Genomic DNA, 20,292 nt, shown 5'->3' with positions numbered 1-20,292 from the left:
AGTACTTCTCCACTAGAAAAAGGAGATACTCATTCTTATCTAAGAGTTTCTGAACTTGCTCTCTAACCCAGCTAAGCTTGTCCTAGAAGACTATACAAGTGGGACAGTTTGGCTACACATCCTTTGAATGCCCAACACTCGCTAATCTAGATTCTAGCTCTTTAAGGCGCCTGTCTTTCAGTTCAACATCCTTTGCAAGCAAAGGACAGTTTTTGGAAGCACCTAAGAGAGTAGACCTAGACTCCTTCTCAAGGAGCTTCTTCTCGGCATTCTCAAGTCGACTGGCAACTTGAGCATGCACATTGTGAAGCTCGGGAAGTTCATCCATAACCAACAAACAACTTTCACACTCCTCATCATCATACCTAGACCTAAGAAATGCAAGCTCAAAAGAAACAAACTCATAATTACGCCTAAGCTCCTTCAGCTCACGCATAACTTTCTTAAGTAACCTATCCTAGCTAATGAGAGCATCATTTAAGGTATCAACTTGGACAAAAAGCTAGTCGTAGAAAGGTAATACTTCGAAGGGATCAAGCTCGGGGTCACTGTCGTTGTTGTCATCCGTCATAAAGCAGAGGCCGTTGAAGTCCTTGGTCTTCTTCTTCTTGTCTTTCACCGGCAGCTCCTCCTCCTCCGAGCTCTCCTCCTCACTAGAAGAGGTGTTGGTGTCACCGAGAGTAGCCACGAACACCCTAGAAGCTGCCTTGGCCACCTTCTTGGCCATCTTGTCATGATTCTTCTTGAATAAGGGCTTTTTGTTCCTCATATTATGCTTGGTGTGGTCGCGGTCATGGTCTTCCCTCTTGTTGAGTTTGGGACAGTCCACCTTGAAGTGGGTGGTATCACCACACTCAAAGCAGGCACGAGAACTGCCCCTCCTTCGGTCTCGGCGATTGTTGTAGAAGCAGGTGAACTTCTTCACAATGAGTCTAAGCAAAGTGTCTACCTGGTACTCTGTGATAGAAACCAAAGAAGACAAAGCAAAAATCACTCGATGAAATGTTAGCACAAGAGAAGCTAACTCTAGCCTGATTGCCACCATTCGATCCGGAAACTAGTATCATGTTCTGAGATAGGAGATTTTCATGACCTATCCAAGCCGCCTTGGCTATCTCGATAGATTTAGAAACCAAAGAAGACAAAGCAAAAATCACTCGATGAATTGTTAGCACAAGAGAAGCTAACTCTAGCCTGATTGCCACCATTCGATCCGGAAACTAGTATCATGTTCTGAGATAGGAGATTTTCATGACCTATCCAAGCCGCCTTGGCTATCTCGATAGATTTGAGCTTACTGAAGAGTTCATCACAAGTCAATATGTCATAACTTGGTGACTCTTCAATGCTCAAGATCTTCACTTCCTATATGATGCGGTCAATAGCATAGAGAAGCGTGATCACTCTCTCGTGGTCAGAATAGGGCAGAACACCAGTGGATCGAAAATTACTAACGATCCCATCAAAGTGAGCAAACATTGCATCCAAAGACTCTCTAGGGCCTTGCATAAATATTTTATATTCTTGGTTATATGTAATTTGACGTCTAACCTTAATTTGATTAGTGCCTTCATGAAAGGTACTTAGAGTAAACCAGATCTCTCGGGTAATACGGAGGAGCTGGACCCTGTCAAACTCATTCCGACTCAGACTTGTGAACAAAATATTTCTGGCCTTGTTGTTGACCTCATACTGTTCGATTTGAATTCGAGTTGTGCGAGCAGCAGGAATCACATAGTTGGAATCAACTATTTCCTAAATTACACTTCCTTATCTTAGAAGATAAGCTTCTATGCACACCTTCCAGTACGAAAAATCTCGACCATCAAAAAGAGGAATGTTCCCAATTCTCTCTATTGTTGCTTATGAATCACAAAGCTGATAAAGGTCCACAAGTGATCAAACTAGCTCTAATACCAGTTGTAGCAACGAGATTGGCGACTATTTTAGGCAGACTACAAAAAAATTTCCTCACAAAGCTCTCACCTAATACATAGGCTTAGCACTTCTCTTCCTCTCATCTAAAACCCTAGCACAAGACTCTCATATGGATAGCACAAGAGGCTCAAAATGACCGGTTTGACTCCTTCCATAACTCTACCCCTCTATTTATGAGCCTAGCAAACTTGACCACTAAGTTTTCTAGTTTTTTTTCCAAAAATAACCCTCTATTGTAGTACACTCCTAACTACCTACCACCGAAGGTATTTTAGTCCATTTTCTTCTCGATTCATCGGATTGCCGCGATGCCTTCATGACTTAGCTCCACCTCGATGTAAGCTTCCGATGGTGCCACGTACTTCTCCAGTCCTCCTATGATTTTGAGGCCAAACTATGAAACCCTAGTGCACTTCTCAGTGTGACTTTTCACTTGCTTACACCTTAAGCAAGCGTTCCACTATCGACACTTGTACTCTATCTTGCGATCCTGACTGCCGGCAAGTCTCTCTTACTTCCGATTCGCCGGGCCACCTTATCATTTGCGTCGGTATCCTCTTTGCTTGACTTTATCAATTCTTCGTCTCTATCCACCTTCTATGTTTTGCTTGACCTTCACGTGTTCAGCTAGGATCAGTCTTGACTCCGCTCGGCCTACTTGATCGTTTGGCACTAAGCACTCCGTTTGACCCCGATTTAGTCCATAATCAATATGCTCAAATAAAATCCAAAATCAATTCAAATCATATCAAAGCTCACGCAAAACCAAAGATCATCAAACCAAATAAATACCAATATCAATCATTCATCATAAATAAATCAAGATATATTTCAACCTGATTTCTCAACTTCTGATCTTTTATGTGGTAGATGTTGAGTTTGTTTTAACAGCTCGAATATAGAAGTGAAGTGAGCACTGACCAGCCCAAGCAGGTCTAGCTGATGGCTAAAAGAAAGAGAGAAACGAGTAAATATTTAGAGGGATAGCTATTGAATTTGTAAAGAAGGTAAACGTTCGAGTTAAATAACACGTAGATGATAAGCAAGCTAGTAACTGCACATATGTTACATAGGTGGAATCAATTTAGTATATAGCAATTTAAAAAAATATAAAAGATAAATAATAGAAGATTAAATGTATTTTTAAAATATATGGAAGGTAAATATTAGACATCTAGATATGAAAGATAAATAATAAGAGATTAAATATATTTTTAGAAGGAGAAACGAGATCTAACTTTACACAGTGATTATTTGATTAATTCGGTGGATAATAATGATCATCCGAATCCGTTATTATTGATGAATTATATAAAAGTATAGATAAAGTATCCTATCCTAATTCATCCTTGCCGTGTGGTTAGAGGTATTTAGCCATTCATTAGTACTCCTACAATAATATCGTTGTACAATAGATTTTTAATATCTAGAATTGAATTGCTCAAAAAGGAGATATCAGAACACTACTCCAAATTATGGTTTTTGGGTGGTCAGCACTTTGGACTTCATGTGTCCGTATCCGGTCACATCATATTGGAAATTTTACATATAAATTCTGAAATGTTAATATGGACTTTTCATTTAATCATTATAACTATTTACATATATTTTTCTACTTACGAAGCTAATGTTGTAATATACATATAGAAGTTTTAGTTCGACCATGCAAGAGAATGCACACCACTTCATATTCGAAAGTTACAATATAATAAAACAATATACTTAAAAATTTCTATGGGTCGATTGCCACCCCTAGTTTAACCTCCTCTAATATAGGTCAAAAACTAAAAAAAATAATTGATTCATGTTTAGCCTTTATAAAAAGAAAGCAGATTTTTAAATCTCTTTCACGCTCATGCCACATCAAGTACTCCAGAAAAAAGAACCGCAAAACTCAATACTCGATTAGCGTTACGAAAATAACAAGTATTTCAAAGAAAAATACTGGAGGAATTTAAGAATGGAATCCACCGGAGCCGTAGCGAAAGCGAGTACTCAATGTAAAACGTAGTCCAGGTCCAGCCAACAAGTGTAAGGCGCTAGCTAACCTAGCAGCAATAGAATAATCTCCATTATTCAATGATGAAGTGTCTTGGTACGTACAAAGGCTGTTTTGTCGATGATGCTCAAGTATTCTGTGCCGTACGCCATGTAAAAAAACATTTGATGTCTCTAGTTTTCAGAGAGGGGTGGGGGCTTAAAAATGCAACGGTAATTATCACGGTTATCAGCTAATTTACCGATCAAACTTAAATTCAAAATAAAAAAAAAATCAAAAATTTGATAAAATGCGATTGGCTTCTATTGAATTCTACCAAATTACTGTTCAATTATCACGATTACCGACCCCAGACGGTTTTTGAGGGTTCATCGAATTTATGAACCCTGTTGGGGGACATTTGATGTCGGTGTGGTAGTGCTGAAGCCTCGATCTCATCGATCTTGCTACTGGTGATCAAGGCATAAATAAATTCATTAGCCAATGCTTTTGCAATGTCCTCTTCAGCAGGGCATTGGATGAACCATCCACCTGATTGTCGAGGGTGCAACTAGCTAACTGTTTGGTTAATTACTCTTAATTGTGCGCGCAGTCAACATTACAGACTCTGTTGGTTGCATATTCTTCAGATCAGGAAAAGAAGAGGGAACAAGATAACAGTACAAAGTGATTCCAGAGAAGCTTTTCACTGACCACCAATGCACAACAGCAAGTCAATGTTACAAGCAGAATTTACACGCCATGGCACAGACATTGTCCATCCAAATCGAAGGAGATCAACACCAAAATTATGTACTCGGAGGCTATCTAGCTAATGATTCATTGATTCACTCTCTCTCGAAGACGAAGAAGACAGCAGACTGAGAACAAAACGCAACAGCTACCTACCTTTTGCGGTCTGCACACTGCTAAACCTGGCGCGCGCGCGCTATACCTGGCTCTCCAGGTCCGGCTGCCGGCCAGCGGGCCCGGCCGCCCTGGCCCCGACCTTGGGCGCCTGCTGCGGCGGCGGGAGCGCGGGGCGCGCGCGGCAGACGGGACAGGTGGCGTGCGCGCAGAGCCAGGCGTCGACGCAGGTGGCGTGGAACGCGTGGCTGCAGCCGGGCAGCGCGCGCACCGCGTCCCCGTCCTGCATGGCGCTCAGGCACACCACGCACTCCATCGACGAGTCGCCATCGCCGCCGTGCGCCTCCGCCTTGAACCTGAGCACCGGCATGGCCGCCAGCGCCGCCTTGTCGATGCCCCCGCCGCCGGGCCTCTTCCGCGCGGGCAGGCCCGAGCCGGAGTTCGTCCGGTGCACGCCGTCGCGGCCGCTCCACCTCACGTACAGGTAGTTTATGTACAGGATCACCCCGTACAGCACAAGGCACACCGCCGTGAACGCGCCCACCAGCTCCAGCGTCGCGCCGGAGCTGCAGCACCCGCCGCGCCCGGGCGGTGGCGGCGTGACAGACTCCCCTGCTTTCGACATGCTACTCGGTGGTCAGCTACGAGCTCGGATGCCACTCTAAGCAAAGCCAAGTGAAGCCTAGCCTCGTGGCGCGCGTTTCTTGGCTAAGCTCTGCTCGTGGTGCGAAAGGAGAATAATAATAATGGGATTTGGAGGGACAATGGTGGGGCTTGGATTGGTGGTCTGGAATGGCCGGGAGGTAATCATCAGCCTTGTATAGGGGCGGATCTTGATTATGTAAGCGATTAGAGTGATGATTAAGTGATTAATAAACTGTGGTTTGGTGTGCTGATGGTGCACGGATGGATGGGATGGATCGAGAGGGCGGCCTTTTGTTGCCACAAATGGTGCGGTTGGGGTAGATTCTTTTTTTTTTAAGGGTAAAGAGAGCTTTATAGATCAACGAAATAAGGGATTACATTCCTGGTTCAACAGATCCAAGATGGCTGGGGGAGCATGGAGGATCCACTCCGAACATATTCTTGACCTCATGCCCAACTGAGCTAGATTATGAGCAACCCTATTAGAGCATCTCCATCTGATCCCCTATATTTGACCCCTTATATCTTTATATAGGGGTTCTCCCTATCCAGATTGACTCTCTATTTTTCTCTGCGCTCCAACCGGTCCCCTAAATTTGACCCCCTATATTTCACACATCCATATTTTACTACTATCCTGTAACTAACAAATTAATTCTAACAGCTATTTTTTTCAATGGCTATTTTTTCCCAACGGCTACTCTTTTGTCCAACGGCTATATTTTTCTAACGGCTATTTTTTTTCTAACGGCTACTTCTTTCAACTCTACATATACCCGGCCAGTCCTCTGTTGCCATTCAACAAGTCTCACTCCCTTGTAGTTCCCTCTCTGGTCGAAATGAGTCATCGTTTTCTCTTAGATTCATCGTCGTCGGAGGAGGATGATGATGACGAGCTCATTCTTGCTACACTACACCAAGCACACACTCAATATGCGCTTATGAATGCTGCACGACCTGGCGGTTCTGTGCCTGGACGTCAGTATATCAACCGCAACAGAGAAGCCGGGCATTGGAGGCTATACGAAGACTACTTTTCAGATGCTCCTACCTACGGTCCAACTTTCTTTCGTCGCAGGTTTGTAAATGGTCTGTTTTTGTTTGTTCGTCATTTTTGTTCATCATCTTGGGTTCGGCTGATTCTTATTACTTTCTTCAGGTTTAGAATGGCTCGTTCTCTATTTCTTCGCATACTGCAAGCTGTAGAACAACATGATGATTATTTTGTGCAGAAAAGAGATAGAAACGGACGTCTTGGGTTATCTCCTTTACAGAAGATAACCGCAGCATTTAGGATGCTAACTTATGGAGTAGCAGCAGATGCTACTAATGATTATATTCGGATTGGAGAAAGTACTGCTATAGAGAGTCTTAAAAGGTTTGTGAAAGCTATTGTTGAAGTCTTTGGTGATGAGTATCTGAGATCCCCAAATGATAATGATACAGCTAGATTATTTGCAATTGGAGAGCAAAAGGGTTTTCCCGGTATGCTTGGGAGCATAGATTGCATGCATTGGAAGTGGAAGAATTGCCCTGCAGCATGGCAAGGTCAGTTTACCGGCCATGTGCATGAGCCCACCATTATTCTAGAAGCCGTTGCTTCACATGATCTTTGGATTTGGCATGCCTTCTTTGGTTTACCAGGGTCGCACAATGATATTAATGTTCTTCACCGTTCTCATCTATTTGCAAAGCTAGCTGAAGGGCACGCTCCAGAAGTGAACTACACCATCAATGGTCATAATTATACAATGGGATATTACCTTGCAGATGGCATATATCCTCAATGGGCCACATTTGTTAAGCCAATACCATCTCCACAAGGGAATAAGAGGAAATATTTTACGAAAGCACAAGCAGCGGTGAGGAAGGAGGTGGAACGAGCATTTGGAGTTCTGCAAGCTCGTTTTGCCATTGTTCGTGGACCAGCACGATTTTGGGATCAAGACACACTAGGACAAATCATGACAGCTTGTATCATCATGCATAATATGATCGTTGACGATGAGCGAGATGCAGAAGGTGACCACCATTTCGATGGGATGGGAGAATTTGCGACAGTTTCTCATCATCCTTCGGCTGAACTGCAAGCGTTTCTTCAAACTCATCAAGCCATTACTAACAGGGAAACTCACTCACAGCTTCGCGATGATCTAGTCGAGCACCTGTGGGAAAAATATGGAGGGGTGTAGTGTATGTAGTTGTACCAATAAAGTCAGTACCTATCATGTACTATTTTTAATTATGTATGCACTTGTAATAATGTAGTCAGTACCTATCATGTAATATTTTTAAGTATGTATGCAGTTGTAATAACGTATGGTAATGTATGCAATTTTTTCATCACACAACAACATCGCTCATACAACTAACATAGATAGTCCATACAACTAACATAGAGTTCGTACAACACACTAAAAGTTCATACAACATACTTAAAATGCAAACACAATACTTAAAGTTCATACAACATACTTAAAGTGCCAACAAAATACTTAAAGTTCCATATATGAAGTAGCTCAACCCGAGCCTGTGCCAAATCGCCGAGCGATGATCTCATCTTGCAAACTCGTATAGTATTGCCGTTGTCGCTCACTCATACCACTAAGATCCATATTCATCACCTTATCATCTTCAATCCTTCTCCTTAACGCAATATCTTATTCCTTCAGTTCAATCTTTTTCTTCTCAAGTGCAAGTCTCTCATCATAGCGCTCTTTTTTTGCAACCTCTTTCAGGGCTTCTGCCTCTTTCTTCTTAGCCCACATGTTTTCCAATGCTTCCATGTAAAGATTATCTTCATGAGAGACAGGATTTTTACCTCGCCGTTGTCGCTCTTTCTCCGCCTTCCTACCTCCTAGCCTAACCACGGGCTCTGAAGTATGACCATCCCCATCATCCTCTAGATGACTCTCGTTGGTCCCAGGAGTGGACGACGGACTTCCAGTGCTGGATGTCTTCTGTTTTTTCTGGACGCACCTATCCTTCCACTTTTGCTCGTGCTGCAAGATATTCCAACAATGCAACAATCCGAACGATCTTCCCTTCGGGTCTTTTGACTTATACAATTCACATGCATGCATTACCTAGACATGTAAATACGCCTTATTAGACTTGCACCAACATATGAAATGACAATAAAATAAAGAAAAGAACATTATACCTTATCTTGTTCTGTCACCCCGCTTTGCCTCCTATTTTGAATCTGGACATAACATCCACAAAACCGGTTAACACCTTCTAGTATGATAGACCAACGGTGCTGGAGAGAATTGGAATTACGATCAGATGCAAAGTCCTTGTGCTCGTGAAAATAATCAGTAATTCTTTGCCAATACGTAGCACGGGATTGTTCATTCCCTTGTATAGCATCCAAACTAACTTCTAGCCATGCCGACACCAACATGTTGTCTTCTTTTACACTGAAATTTTTTGATCTGGCCTTTTTGGCTTTTTGGGATGCACCAGCTTCTACATGTGGCAGTTGTTGCTCCTCATGTGGGCTTACAAATTGACTATCATCCCAATACGGTCCATTGTGTTCAATGTTTTGTTCACTCATCAATTCCAAAAAAACCATCCATTGTTGTAACCTGCACTTGCATAACACAAACTGAACCATGAAACTAATTTCTAGCATTGCAAAATAAAGAAAAACGAGGGAATCAAGGAAACCGCGCGATATGAAACTCTCGGATTGGAACAAGTAAGGAAATTGAGAGAGAGAGAGAGAGAGAGAGAGAGAGAGAGAGAAGAGTAACAGGCTGTTTGTCTGATCGGCCCACTTGTGCCTAGCACATTCTTCATTTCAACTATGTTTTAGAAATAACTAGCTCATAGTTTAAAAGTTTACCCCTTTTTCTGGAATGCAATGAATCAGTGCATTAAAGTGAGTATGTGATATTTACAAATGAAAATATATGATGTACTATAGCCTTGAACTGAAGTTTAGAGCATAATCATTAAAGCAGCCATTATTCTTGTTCACCTGCTAAGCTGTCCAATTCCTAGACAAAAACAGTTCTGCGAATAAATCAACTGGTAACTCTGCTGATATTTTAATTCTGCGATACAAGCAGAAAATCTGCCATTGAACTTCTCTTGAATTATCTGTAGACTGTAGTACCTTATCCAGGTGGTCAAAACATGCAAATGGTCTAAGTAGATTACCATGAAGTCAGAAAATCTGACCACAAAGGTTCATAGAATGAATCGATGTAGTAATCTGGCTTCCAATATGAAAAATCATAGCATAGATCATAGCTATAAAAACAAAGTAGAATTCAGTTTCCTGAGAAACAATGCTATGACTAATTAATGCATTGTAAAGAGTTTCACATAAGATGTTTCATGTGTTTCTACTTTGTGCAGATGTTCATACTACTATTTGATCATTAAAACATATGCTTGGTCGTTCTAGTCATGCCATGTTATATTTGTTAGCAAAATCACGTGTTTAAAGTTACAACTATATGCATGAAAACGATCTCCTTCACGTGCTTCCTCATCTCTATGTGAAATATAGAGCCGAACAAGCCAACATATAAATTAGTCCATAGCCCTTGCTAGAACGCAAACACCTCTATTTTTCAGATTTCAGATGTTGGTCAGGGAGTTTTAGCATTGAATCTATACTCATTACTCAGCAAATGAAATCAAATAACTAATTCACATTTGATATGCAGAATCGAGTGTAATCCAAATTGCTGATTAAACAAGTTGATAGGAAAAAAAGAAACAACAGAAAACAAGTTGATAGGAAAAAAAATAAACAATAGAAAAGGGGGATTGTGCTCTCACCTTGCTACACCAGATCGACGAAACAAGAGCTCGTGGAAGCCCAAATTGCTGATTGGTGTAGAAGAGGATTGAGGGGATTGACGAGGAAGAAACCTCCAGCGCTCTGGCCAACTAAATCGAGCACGGCATCAAAAAAAGATGTGTCGTAGCAGTAAGATTCAGCCATTGGAGAAGCCCGTGGCCACCAGATCTGCAAGCTCGAGTGCCATCCCTGCACGGGCTCCGGAAACACGCACGGGCTCCTTCTCTTCCTCCTGCTGCTTCTGCTGGGGCTGAGCGGCTCGAGCGTGACCTCGCCCACCTGCACGAGCTCCGAAAACACGAACGGCGCTGCCTCCTCCTGCTCCTTCTCTTCCTCTTGCTGCTTCTGCTTTTGCTGGGGCAGCTTGGGAGGGGCGGAGATGAGGGCGGAGGGGCCGGCGGCGCGGGGCAAGCGTACCTCGCGTCGTCGCCGGAAATATCCGTGGCGGGAAAGAGCGGCGGGAAGGAGAGGCGGTTGACGGATAGGGAGCCAGCAGCGGTTCCTAAATCTGAGGGTCGACGGAGGTGAAATAGGGATCCCTCAAAGATGAGGATGCCGATGAGGGATCGGTTGGAGAGCCGTTCGAGCGTTTTTTTCTTAAAAAATAGGATGAGGGATAAGATAAGGGCTCGGATGGAGATGCTCTTACACCCCCTCTTTAATTTGTGCCATTGCAAATCCTGAAGAAACTACACACGCCATGGATTTCATCAATGATTGGAGACCAAGCCACGCGATTTCCTTGCTTTGCCACAATGTCCTGAATGACAGTGGCATTGTCAGACTCAATGATCATCGGCATCTGAACCCTATCAGCAGTCGTGCACGCTCCTTCTAGACAGGCTATTGCTTCTGAATCACCTTGTGTGCAGAGTAGAGTACAGGACCAACCCCCTGCAGTCCCTGGCGACAATGCTGATGCAAGCTTCTCCACTCTTCGGCCTGAAAGCTCCATCAACATCAATTTTCACCCATCCTTCAGGCGGTGGCCTCCAAACATCATCAACAGTAACTGCCTTGTTTCTTCTTTTGGGCTCAGGGTTGACGCATTCAGAGATAGGCGCCTTCCCTTTGCCGTCGACCTCCTGTTGTCGGACCAGGGATAATGTTTTCCTGTAATTCTTCCGAAACAAGACAAAATCAGCGATAGTAGCCAGTCCCGCCAGTCCCTTCTCATGAGTGATATCATTCCTCAAATGCCATGATCTCCATAGTACTAGTAAGAGATGTGTCCTCATTTTTGGAGGAATTGAATTTAACAGCACCAAAAGCCAGTCCGGGCTAGTATAGATCATCTTCTTTTCATGTGGCAACTCCTAGATTTCACGTACAGGGAGGCGACGTGCCTTTTGCTTTTGAGCACCCGACAGTTGCATGGTGTCCGTCATCAACCTCTTGTCCGTAGATTTTGCAAACACAAGTAGTCTCCAAAGTCCTTCTCCACTTGTCTTTCATTGTCGGCAGCGAATCATGGGCAAGACGCCATGCAAAGACCCGAACATTAGGTTGTATGTCTGTCTTCCACAGTACTTCCCATAGTTTCCTTTCTCCATCAGGTGCTGTGTTAGATGAATGCGGTTGGGGTGGATTCTGGTAAAATGTTTTTGGGTAGCCATAAGCATAGAGATTTGGACATCTGAAAAAAATTGCATATAGATTTGGAGTTAAAGATTGATCTTATCATGGATAGCTCTCCATAATAACCTAGTGGGATTAGACTTATATTCTGGGGGAAGTAGGAAGAGCGAGGGTATGCCATTTTGCCACTCAAAAAAATAGGCTTTGTTTTTTTCACTTTGAAGATGGATTTCTAAAATGCCACTAAGAACATTGGAACTTTGATTTCTTTGCCACTAGACAATTTTTTCCCAACTCCCACATGCCAGTACCTCCTCTGCCTTATCTCTTTCCTCCAACAATGGCGGCTCCATCTCTCCTCTCCCTCTTCTCCTTCCTTCGATGGTGGCGCCAGGAGCACGGCGAGGGCCTTCGCTATAGCCTCTTTGAACCCGTGCCCCCCATTGTTCTCCACCTCCCGTTGGCCTGGCGATGAAGCTGCCATTGGCGGCAACTTAGAGGAGGAAGGGGCGGCGAGCTCCCATGTTGCTTGTGATAATGGAATGGGCCACCGTTGCTGGCACATCTGGAGGACTCATAAGGGCAGCGAGCTAACGCTGGTGGTGAACCTGCTCCATGCCGCATCACCATCCACTATTGTCGCTGAATGTTCTGCTGGGTAATTGTTAGATATCGCTCTGCTGGGATGGCGCTCCCTTGGTGTGAGCTAGTGCTCCCTCCTGTGGCATGGCCACCACATACAAAAGGAGAGTGGACACAACAGAATGGGAATGAACAAAATAGACCAGAGACTTCGTCTTCCTCCTCTGTCGTCTTCTTCTTCTCCTGAGCTTCTCTTCTCGATTCTTCCCACTGCTGCTCTCTCGTGTCCCAACTCCTTTCTCCTTCCAATCTGTAGCTTCTCTACCTACCTAAACTTCCATTCCTCTCATATGTGTACCCGGTTAGTGTGACTGAATTGGATTGGCAATAAACCAGCTGAGTTTTGTGGTGATTGGTTGTGTTTGTGATTGATTGAGGTGCTCGAATCTATTGGGAACATGACTGTAATCGGTAGGCCCTAACCCATGGATGTAGCACCATCCTAACCTCTGGGCAGACATTGCCGGTGACGAAGCCATTGCCTAGCTCGCCACCACCTCCACGCCGATTAAGTAAGCCACCCAAATTAGCTCCCAAGCATCAATGCCGCCACTTGCAGGTGAGCTATGCCATCAACCTCCCCTTCCTGCCGCCCTTTCCCTTGATTCATCCCTCGCCAGCTGCTCTCTTCGTGTTTGGACAACCAAGCTTTTACGGATCTAGATCAAGATCATCATCCGGAGGATGAGGTGGGCACAATTGGAGAGGGAGAACATTGTCACGCCCGGTTTCAAAAGAACAAATCAGATGTATTCTACATGTATGTCAAGATCAAGTTTCATACATGCGGTGACTTCATAAGTGATAACATAATAATGTCATTACATAACAATAATATTCATTATAAAAGAACTCGTAGGTCTTAAAGAGAACACTAAGATAAGCTACTAGCGACAACAGGTCTCCCATCAATCCATAGGCGTTGTCTGGGGGAGTGCCAGCCTAGAACATGATTTTCGAGTCGAAGTCTTCCTCCGCCTAGAACTCAACTCCATCATCCGGGAGATCCTCAAAGTCTTCTCCTTCTGATTAGCAACAAGAGGTTGAGAGAAAGCAAGCGTGAGTACATAGAGTACTCAGTAAGTGTGGGAAACAAGACATAAAAGCTCAAGACGAGAAAGGCTTGACTCAGGTTTACTACATCTATGCCATCGTAATCTAGGACTCTAAAAGACATAGCAGTCCTATTTACTATGTGTAATAACACTGATTTCACAAGAACGGCTCATTGGATTCCATGTGACTACCAAACTCACCAGATATTCCATATCTGGCTACCAACTCGTCGGGTTACCACCACCCGACTACCAAACCAACCATCTAAGATCACCCACTAATCATGAAGAAGTCCAAGCCCGCTCTTGACCGTGAGCACGACTGATATATCAGTTTTACACTCTGTAGATGTTGCACACTTTACCCACGAGCCGTGATTCTCGTATGCCAGTGCCCGCAAAGCACTTACACACTTCCTTTGGTGTGCGACTGGGTCTCACCACAAGGCCTCTCAGAAGCATCTTCCAGCATGCATTTGCCTACTAAGGTTTCATCACTGTACATAAGTGGAGCAAACTCCACCCCAGAGGCCCCCTCTTGTACCGGTAGGAAAAAGGGAAGATCACACAGGCTCCTTCCAAGGAAGTCCACACAGGCCCCTTTCACACCCTACACCACCATATAGCCCATACAGTACTGGGAGAATATCTAATTACTTGGCCAGGTCATACCCATATAAGTCTCGTAGTTCCGCTATTGTGCCGGGTTACATGTCCATGAACCGATCCTTAGCCATTGACTCGAGCAAGACTACCACTAACCACAGGGGTAAATTAACCATCATGAATACCAAAATAACCAAACCACCTGGAACACATCCACATGTCAACTAGAGAATACCATAACATCACAACCACTTGCGGTCCACTTGCCCAAGTCCCTAGGTATCCATGTTGCTACCAAGATTATTAGACAAGATCATGTTGCATAGACCATTAAACAGATTAACATTTAAACCACCTGACTTGACAACATGACTAAGTATTCTACCCTTAACACCCAAATTATAACACAAGCAACAAAGATAATCATGGAAGAATCTAGTAAACCCTAGCAATGGGATTCATATTGAGAAGCATGCAACTAAAAGTAAAAGACACACTTTCTTACACTAGGGTCAATGTGATCAATGACACTTGCCTTCAACAGCGGGTTGCTCAAACTCTTCAAATGCCTGGTCCTACAGGTTCACGAACTGTTCGTCTCCTATTGCATTCGTGAACACCGGAAACAAGCAAGTACAAACTTCTAAGAGCAGTACACCAAATAGTAGTAAAAGCACTATAAAAAAACTTACTTACAGAAAGTACTCGCTATTACGATCGTGGGAGCACAAGAATCGTTTAAACCGAAGCTATAACAAAAAAGTAATAAAGGTTTAAAGCTACAGGGGCCTTTCCGCAAAAGAATAGGGCTATTTAGTAAAAATAGAAAGTCCTAAGGACTTATTTGTAAAATTTTAGGGACCTGTATGTAAATAAATAAAACTATAGGGGGTTAAAAGTAAATTTATAGGGCTAATAGGGGCTTATTTGTAAAATAAAAAAGTTTAGGAGCCTAAATGCAAAATTATCTATTTAAAAGAATTAACAGATTTATCTTTATTTGTAAAACCGTAATTATTGTGTCATGCTGATAGGGCTCCTGACCAAGCTCAGTTGCTTGCCACATGGGATAGAAATGTCCACGTGGCATGCTGACAAGGACTATATAATCCAACTGGGATTATGTTGCCACGTGGTGGCTTCTAACTGGCTAGCAACAGGGTACGGGAGGATCTAATCATCACTATTGATCAACGATCGGACGGTCGAGGGCGTTTGAGGCGGAGTTGGCGTCCGACGGCGATAGGAAAGCAACGGCGCCGCCTCAGGTCTCGTCGGAGGAACGCGATACCGAGCTACGGCCTACCAAAGTTGACAAGGAGCGGCGCAAAAGGACAAGAAGGGGTAGGGGGTGTCACCTCAGTGGTTGCGCACGCCGGAGAGAGCTCACAGGAGTCTGGCAACAACGAGATGGTGGTGGCAAGGTCGGAGCTCGGCGTGGGCAATTGTGCGGCGACAGAGAGAGGAAATTGGGGGTCGGGGAGGTCTCCTCGTTGTCCAGTGGTGCCAAAGAGAGGTTCATCAAGCCTTAGGGCGCAATGGCGAAGGCTAGTGGTAGAGAGGTGATGATGGTGCTCACTGGAGCTCGGCGGAGGGTGGCTTGCGGCGATGAAACTTCGTCAAGGAGCGGTGGAGAAGATCCCTCGTGCTCCTTCAAATCCGACAGCTGGCTCGGAGTCACCGGGGAGAGCTCAGACATGGCGAATGGCATGCGACGGTGCTCTGCGCGTCGGCAATGGCTGTGGCAAGGCTGCAGAGCTGGGGGAACCAGAGAGTGGCGTGGCTGGGGCGGCCTTTATAGGCACGAAGGGAGCGTGGTTGGGGTCATGGGCGTGGGGAAGAGTCGGGACGTGGGTGGCGATTCGGCGAGTGGCGGTTGCAGCGCGAGCATGAGTGCGTGAGGTTGGGGAAGTGGGGTGAAAGGTGGGCCCAATGCGCCAGAGACAGAGGGAGGAGCGGGCTGGCTGGGCTGCGCGGGGAGCTAGACAAGGCTAGCTAGAAAATGAGTGTCACAAACCTACCCCCCTTAGGATGAATCTTGTCCTTGAGATTCAGAAAGGTCAGTGAAGAGATTGGGAAACTTTGCTTTCAAAACTTCTTCTCTCTCCCAAGGGTCTTCCACTTCTGAGTGATGCTTCCACTGCACTTTGTACATACAGATCCTCTTGTTTTGGGTAACATGTTCTGATGTCTCGAGAATCCTGACTGGATATTCGGAATAAGAGAGATCCTCCTGCACATTCAACCCCTCTATTGGCAGCTGCTCTTCTGGGACTCTCATGCATTTTTTTAACTGTGATATATGAAAGACATCATGCACATCGAAGAGCTGGGGCGGTAGTTCGAGTTGGTAAGCCACTTCTCCTTTTTTTTCCAGTATCTTGAACAGACCAATGTATCAGGGTGCCAGTTTTCTCTTGACCTCAAATTTGTGAAGACCTCTAATAGTAGATACCTTGAGATATACAAAGTCTCTGACTTCGAAGGTCAATTCCCGACGTCGATTGTCCACATAAATATTCTGCCTTGACTGCGCTGTCTTCAAGTTGTTTTGAATCTCTTGCACTTGCCTCTCTGCTTCTCTTAGGATCTCTGGGCCAAACACTTGACTATCTTCGATTTGATTCTAGAATAATGGAGTTCTACACTTCCTTCTGTACAATACCTTAAAAGGAGACATCTTTAAACTAGCTTGGTAGCTGTTGTTGTACGAGAATTCTGCACAGGGAATATTCTTGTCCCAACTCTTACCATTCTTTAAAGCACATGCCCTCAACATGTCTTCTAGGATCTGATTGGTCCTTTCTATTTGTCCATCCGTCTACATGTGGTAAGCTGAGCTAAAGTTTAGTCTGGTGTCCATAGACTCATGTAACTGTTGCCAAAATCGTGAAGTGAATTGAGTACTTCGATCAGATACAATCTTCTTGGGCACTCCATGAAGGCACACAACTCTAGACATATATAACTCGGTGAGTTTCGGTCCCCGATAAGTTTCTTTGATTGGAATGAAATGGGCTACCTTTGTCCATCGGTCTACTACAACCCATATAGAATCATACCCAGACTATGTTCGAGGTAATCCTACTATGAAGTCTATGCTGATTTCTTCCCATTTCCATTCAGGTACTTTCAATGGTTGAAGCAACCCTGCTGGTCTCTGGTGTTCGGCCTTAACTCGTTGGCAGGTGTCACACAGGGCCACATATTCTGTTACATCACATTTCATTCCATACCACCAATAGTGATCCTTGAGGTCTTGATATATCTTGGTATCTCCCGGGTGAATAGAATATGCTGAGTCATGGGCTTCTCTCAATATCAACTCTTGAATGGACTTAATGTTCGGGACACATATTCTTTTCTTAAACCACATAATGCCTTGCTCATCTTTTGTGAATCCTGGAGCCTTATCCTCCTTAATTAGTTGTTTGATCTCTAGAATCCTCTCATCTTTTTGTTGACCCTTGGGTATATCTTGCTCTAAGGTAGAATCCACTTCCATTGCAACTACTTTCGTATTTGATATGATCCTCAAGTTAAGCCTTTCAAACTCCTTGCACAGTTCTGGTTGGCGCTCTTGTAGCGTTAGCATGTTGCAATAACTCATCTGGCTTAGAGTGTTAGTAACAACATTGGCTTTTCCTAGATGATAGTTAATACCCACATTGTAGTCCTCTATGAGCTCTAACCACCTACGTTGCCTAATGTTAAGATCTGGCTAGGTGAAGATATACTTCAGACTATTATGATCCGTGTAGATCTCGCTTCTTTTCCCAACCAGGTAATCTCCAAATCTTCAAGGTGTGCACTACGACTGCCAATTCTAAATCATATGTCGGATAGTTCTCCTCATGCTTTCTCAACTGCCTAGACGCATAGGCTACCACATGTCCTTCTTGCATGAGAACACATTCCAAACCCTGTCAAGAGCCATCACAATAGATGGAGAACTCCTTCTGAACATCTGGCATGATTAGTACTAGTGCTGTTGTTAATCTCTTCTTCAACTCCTCAAAGCTAGCGTTCTTGGCCATTGATTCGGGCAAGACTACCACTAACCACAGTGGTAAATTAACCATCATGAATACCAAAATAACCAAATCACCTGGAACACATCCACAGGTCAACCAGAGAATACCATAAAATCACAACCACATGTGGTCCACTTGCCCAAGTCCCTAGGTATCCATGTTGCTACCAAGATTACCAGACTAGATCATGTTGCATAAACCATTAAACAGATTAACATTTAAACTATTCGACTCGATAGCATGACTAAGCATTTCTACCCTTGATACCCAAACTACAACACAAGTGACAAGAATAACCATGGAAGCATCTAGTAAACCCTAGCAATGGGATTCATATTGACAAGCATGCAACTAAAAGTAAAAGACATAGTTTCCTACAATAGGGTCAATATGATCAAGGATACTTGCCTTCAACAGGGGGTTCCTCAAACTCTTCAAAGGTCTGATCCTGCAGGTTCGCAAATTGCTTGTCTTCTATTGTATTCGCGAACATCGAAAACAAGCAAGTACAAACTTCTGAGAATAGTACACCAAACAGTAGTAAAGCACTATAAAAAGCTTACCAACAGAAAGTACTCGCTACTACGATCGTGGGAGCGCAAGAATCATCTAATACAGAGCTATAATGAAAAACTTATAAAGGTTTAAATCTACAGGGGCCTTTGTGCAAAAGAATAGGGCTATTTAGTAAAAAGGATAAAGTTCTAGGGACTTATTTGTGAAATTTAGGGACCTATATGTAAATAAATAAAACATTAGGGGGTTAAAAGTAAAATTATAGGGCTGATAGGGGCTTATTTGTGAAGTTAGAAAAGTTTAGGGGCCTAAATGCAAATTACTTATTTAAGAATTAATAGATTTATTTTTATTTGTTAAATCCTAATTATTGCGTCATACTGACAGGGTTGCTGTCTGGGCTTGGTTGCCTGACGTGGCTTACCACGTGGGACAAAAACGTCCATGTGGTATGCTGATGACTAGCCAGTGAATGGGTACAGGAGGATCTAATCATGATTGTTGATCAACGATAGGATGGTCAAGGGCGTTTTGGGGGTGAGGGGAGTTGGCGGCTGGCGGCGACAGGAAAGCTGCGGCGCCGCCTCGGGTCTCGCCAGATCTTGGCCGGAGGAACACCATACCGAGTTACGGCTTACGAAAGTTGACGGGGAGCAGCGCAAAAGGACGAGAAGGGGCGGGTGTCACCTATGTGGTTGCACACGCTGGAGAGAGCTCGGAGGAGGCTGGCAAAGGTGAGATGATGGCAGTGAGGTCGGAGCTCGGCAGGGGCAATCGTGCGGCGACAGAGAGAGGAAATTGGGGGTCGGGGAGGTCTCCTCGTGCTCCTGCGGTGCCAAAGAGAGGGTTAGCAAGCCTCGGGGCGCAACGGCAAAGGCTAGCGGTGGAGAGGTGATGACGGTGCTCACTGGAGCTCGACGGAGGGCGGCTTGCGGCGATGGAACGTCATCGAGGAGCAGCAGAGAAGATTCTATGTGCTCCTATGAAGCCTACGGTGGGCTCAGAGTCGCCGGGGAGAGCTCGGACAAGGCGGACAGCGCGCGGCGGTGCTCTACGCGTCGGCAATGGCAATGGTGAGGCTGCGGGGCTGGGGGAACGGGAGAGCGACGAGGCTGGGGCGGCTTTATAGGCACGGAGGGAGCGCGGTTGTGGGGTCGTGGGCATGGGGCAGAGCTGGGACGTGGATGGCGGTTGCAGCGTGGGCGTGAGCGTGAGAGGTTTGGGAAGGGGGTGATAGGTGGGCCCGGTGTGCCAGAGAGAGAGGGAGGAGAGGGTTGGCTGGACTGCATGGGGAGCTGGGTTGGCCTGGCTAGAAAATGAGCGTCACAAACATGAAGGTGGAGAACAAGAGGATGAGGGCCCTAATGTGTGGGACAAAGGGCAAATTTTCTAAGTGGCAAGTAAGATCAAGGTGCCATTGTTCTGAGCAGCATTTTAGTGAAGCAATCTGGGTGGTGAAAGAGCGAAGCCCGCTCTTGGGAGTGGCAGAAATACAAATTTCTCCCAGTAGGAAACTAACCTTAACCCTTTTCCTAGGCAGTAAGACCAATTAATGAATTCAAAAACAAACGCAATATTACCTATTCCGTCGCTACTTCATGTATATTTCAA

The 20,292-nt window shown here is 44.6% G+C and overlaps 3 protein-coding genes across 4 annotated transcripts; 1 reads left to right on the top strand and 2 right to left on the bottom strand.

Moving 5' to 3' along the window:
- Nucleotides 1-4,607: 4,607 nt before the first annotated feature.
- On the bottom strand, nt 4,608-5,614 carry LOC133917436 (RING-H2 finger protein ATL39-like). The gene has a single exon (XM_062361339.1). The coding sequence runs from the start codon at nt 5,406-5,408 to the stop codon at nt 4,866-4,868; it is 543 nt and encodes a 180-aa protein (XP_062217323.1). The 5' UTR covers nt 5,409-5,614; the 3' UTR covers nt 4,608-4,865.
- A 335-nt stretch (nt 5,615-5,949) lies between these two features.
- On the top strand, nt 5,950-7,853 carry LOC133918731 (uncharacterized). The gene is made up of 2 exons (XM_062362753.1): nt 5,950-6,506; nt 6,588-7,853. Exons 1-2 carry the CDS (start codon nt 6,268-6,270, stop codon nt 7,618-7,620), a joined length of 1,272 nt encoding a protein of 423 aa, XP_062218737.1. The 5' UTR covers nt 5,950-6,267; the 3' UTR covers nt 7,621-7,853.
- Nucleotides 7,854-7,862: 9 nt separating this feature from the next.
- On the bottom strand, nt 7,863-10,893 carry LOC133918732 (glutathione S-transferase T3-like). Of its 2 annotated transcripts, XM_062362756.1 has the most exons (3): nt 10,229-10,893; nt 8,592-9,021; nt 7,863-8,514 (listed from the first exon to the last, which is right to left on the bottom strand). In XM_062362756.1, the coding sequence occupies exons 2-3, from the start codon at nt 9,006-9,008 to the stop codon at nt 8,089-8,091; spliced, it is 843 nt and encodes a 280-aa protein (XP_062218740.1). In that variant the 5' UTR covers nt 9,009-9,021; nt 10,229-10,893; the 3' UTR covers nt 7,863-8,088. The 2 variants fall into 2 exon arrangements, with proteins under 2 accessions (XP_062218740.1, XP_062218739.1); XM_062362755.1 differs by lacking the exon at nt 10,229-10,893 and having other exon boundaries at nt 8,592-9,163.
- Between the last annotated feature and the right edge of the window lie 9,399 nt (nt 10,894-20,292).

The sequence above is a fragment of the Phragmites australis genome, chromosome 5 (assembly GCF_958298935.1).
Source record: "Phragmites australis chromosome 5, lpPhrAust1.1, whole genome shotgun sequence".
Lineage (NCBI taxonomy): Eukaryota > Viridiplantae > Streptophyta > Magnoliopsida > Poales > Poaceae > Phragmites > Phragmites australis.
Note: the sequence above shows the minus strand (reverse complement) of the source record. Positions and strands in the feature narration are given on the sequence as shown.